The 3,652-nt window shown below is 29.3% G+C and overlaps 1 protein-coding gene across 1 annotated transcript in view; it reads left to right on the top strand.

The window, feature by feature from the left end:
- LOTGIDRAFT_237772 (hypothetical protein) overlaps nucleotides 1–937 on the top strand; it is a gene marked incomplete at its 3' end in the record, with an annotated part of 11,738 nt that extends 10,801 nt beyond the window's left edge. Inside the window, exon 17 of the mRNA XM_009047794.1 lies at nucleotides 908–937. Coding sequence (XP_009046042.1) covers nucleotides 908–937 — 30 coding nt within the window. The remainder of the gene's footprint in view (nucleotides 1–907) is intronic.
- Between the last annotated feature and the right edge of the window lie 2,715 nt (nucleotides 938–3,652).

Genomic DNA, 3,652 nt, shown 5'->3' on the forward strand with positions numbered 1-3,652 from the left:
AGCATTTTTTTTTTACCATAGATATCATTTTTATTAAGTTTCTCTTACTAAATGATTTACTACGGACATCATATTTATTAGCTTTCTCTTATTAAATAATTGACTACAGACATAGACATCATTTTTATTAAGTTTCTCTTACTAAATGATTTACTACGGACATCATATTTATTAGCTTTCTCTTACTAAATGATTTACTACAGACATCATATTTATAAGGATTTTCTTACTAAATGATTTATTACAGACATCATATTGATTAGGTTTCTCTTACTAAATGATTTATTACAGACATCATATTTATTAAGTTTCTCTTACTAAATGATTTACTACAGACATCATATTTATTAGCTTTCTCGTACTAAATGATTTACTACAGACATCATATTTATTAGGTTTCTCTCACTAAATGATTTAATACAGACATCATATTTATAAGGATTTTCTTACTAAATGATTTATTACAGACATCATATTGATTAGGTTTCTCTTATTAAATGGTTTACTACAGACATCATATCCATTAGGTTTCTCATACTAAATGATTGACTACAGTCATCATATTTATCAGGTTTCTCTTACTAAATGGTTTATTACAGACATTATATTTATTAGGTTTCTCTTATTAAATGGTTTACTACAGACATCATATCCATTAGGTTTCTCTTACTAAATGATTTACTACAGACATCATATTTATTAGGTTTATCTTACTAAATGATTTATTACAGACATCATATTTATTAGGTTTCTCTTACTAAATGATTTACTACAGACATCATATTTATTAGGTTTATCTTACTAAATGATTTACTACAGACATCATATTTATTAGGTTTCTCTTACTAAATGATTTATTACAGACATCATATTTATTAGGTTTATCTTACTAAATGATTTATTACAGACATCATATTTATTAGGTTTATCTTACTAAATGATTTACTACAGACATCATATTTATTAGTTTTATCTTACTAAATGATTTACTACAGACATCATATTTATTAGGTTTCTCTTACTAAATGATTTACTACAGACATCATATTTATTAGTTTTATCTTACTAAATGATTTACTAAAGATATCATATTTATTAGGTTTCTCTTACTAAATGATTTACTACAGACATCATATTTATTAGTTTTATCTTACTAAATGATTTACTAAAGATATCATATTTATTAGGTTTCTCTTACTAAATGATTTACTACAGACATCATATTTATTAGGTTTATCTTACTAAATGATTTACTACAGACATCATATTTATTAGGTTTCTCTTACTAAATGATTTACTAAAGACATCATATTTATTAGGTTTCTCTTACTAAATGATTTACTAAAGATATCATATTTATTAGTTTTCTCTTATTAAATGATTTACTACAGACATCATATCTATTAGGTTTCTCTTATTAAATGATTTACTACAGACATCATATTTATTAGGTTTATCTTACTAAATGATTTACTAAAGATATCATATTTATTTGTTTTCTCTTATTAAATGATTTACTACAGACATCATATTTATTAGGTTTCTCTTATTAAATGATTTACTACAGACATCATATTTATTAGGTTTCTCTTACTAAATGATTTACTACAGACATCATATTTATTAGGTGTCTCTTACTAAATAATTTACTACAGACATCATATTTATTAGATATCTCTTACTAACGAATATCGAATGAGGACTGGTGTGAGATACTGTGATTAAAATTTGAATAAACTTCTATGATGGTTAAGTCTCGAAAAATATCGCTAAATTCTTATTGCATGCTTGATAAATAACACAAAGTTTTTGTGTCTATGATGGGCTACCATACAAAATCCTCCAATTAGCACTATATTATACATTTAAAATGTTGCATGTCTGTAACGGACCTCCGTATGAAATGTAATAGAGATGGGATTAAGACAATGTTTTGTTTGAAAAGAGGACATGTATCAGATACTATCTGACAAAATTCAAGCAACTTCAACTTCGAAGGCACAAAATTCGGTATTTTTCATTGAGTCCGCATCCCTTATTGTATGCTGGCTTACTGTACGCTAACTTCAGCCCGGTGTTGACAGAATGGAAAAAAATGAAATGAAATGAATGGAGTTTTACGTCCTACTTTTCTGCACCATGTGGGCAAATTGCATTAGCCTGCTCTTTTTCGATTTCCAACTGCCGAGGGATCTTAAACGTGCACAGCCTAGGTTTATAGTCCCATCCGAACGACTAGACGCTTTTTCAATGTCAGCTCCTCTTACCTGCATCACTGACAGGGGGAGACAGAATGGAAAGAAAATAATATGGCCTCATTGTTATATATATTTCGATGTTCACTGAATAACTTATAGAAATGTGAATGGAGAAATGCATTTCATTCGCGAAAAATATCTCAGCATAAAATCGGATTTATAATGTCGTCTTTTTACTTCCATACACTCATTGTAGCTTTCAGGAATGGTGGAATATAAAAAATATCATTTAAGGGTGGTAGAGGACATTTTATTAAGCAATCGTTTGTAATGAATATCTTGCAAAGTCCTGTAAGTTATTTGGTCATATTCCCACAATATCATAGTCAAGGCGATACGGTACTATTTCATTGAAATTTCTCTTCAATATTAACCCATAACCGCCTGTAAGTTAAATATGACGTCATTCAGTCTTAGAATGAAAATACGAGGAAGGCAGCAAGAATAGTCAAACAATTAAATACAGTTGTAAAATAATGTTTGATTTGAAACTTCGACATAGTTGATTGTAATTTGTAAGTATATGTTTTCTAATTTGTAGTAGACGATATAGTTTGAATGTAACTGAGAATAAATGCTGAAGACAGTGGAGAATAGCGCCATTTTTCTGAGAATTTTTGTGTGGTAAATGTCTCCATTCTCGTTTCATATTAACAATTTAACTCCGTTCTCGACCCACCATGACACGTGGTTCTGTATCTGTCTTCGTGCTCGAAGCGTTGAGCCAGTAAATAAGTTATTAACTGAAATTCGAAATAAAACTGAAAGTTTCGGAAAACAATCCGGTTTCGGCAGCCTTTAAAATTATACTTCGGGAATATGGATGCCGCAGTAAATCTGAAAGAGTAAACGAAACAACAAAGCAAAATAATTCTATTTGGCTAAAGCATGTGTATCGGCATAGGATGTTGTTATCACAGACATAATTTGAAATTATCTTTAGTTAATGGGACAGGTGCGCCATTTTTTGTTGTTACAAATCATACTTTAGTCTCAGACACGGGAATATATTTAGTTTAGCTAATCAGTAATAAATAGAGTTCACAGCTCACGATCAAAATCCATGTGTCCAGAATTATCAGTGTTTGAATGTTAAGTTGATGACTTGTGATTTTAAGATAATCTGTCATACATATAAATGATATATATGGAAATAGTGAGTAAAATTCATAGTTTGAAGTATTTTTAAAGGAATTGAGCAATTTCCTTACATTTCTAGTAGAGTACTTCCGAAGACTATATATATTCAACACTCAAATTAATGCCCTAAAATCGCGCATCTGTCCCTTTTAAGGTTGACTTTATAGTTTCTTTCTTTCAGAAAGTAAAGAACTGGTCTAACCTCTGTGTAAGCTCTTACCACCAAAGACCTTACAAAGACACTAATTAAAGCA

Source organism: Lottia gigantea (genome assembly GCF_000327385.1).
Source record: "Lottia gigantea unplaced genomic scaffold LOTGIsca_117, whole genome shotgun sequence".
In the NCBI taxonomy this organism is placed as follows: domain Eukaryota; kingdom Metazoa; phylum Mollusca; class Gastropoda; family Lottiidae; genus Lottia; species Lottia gigantea.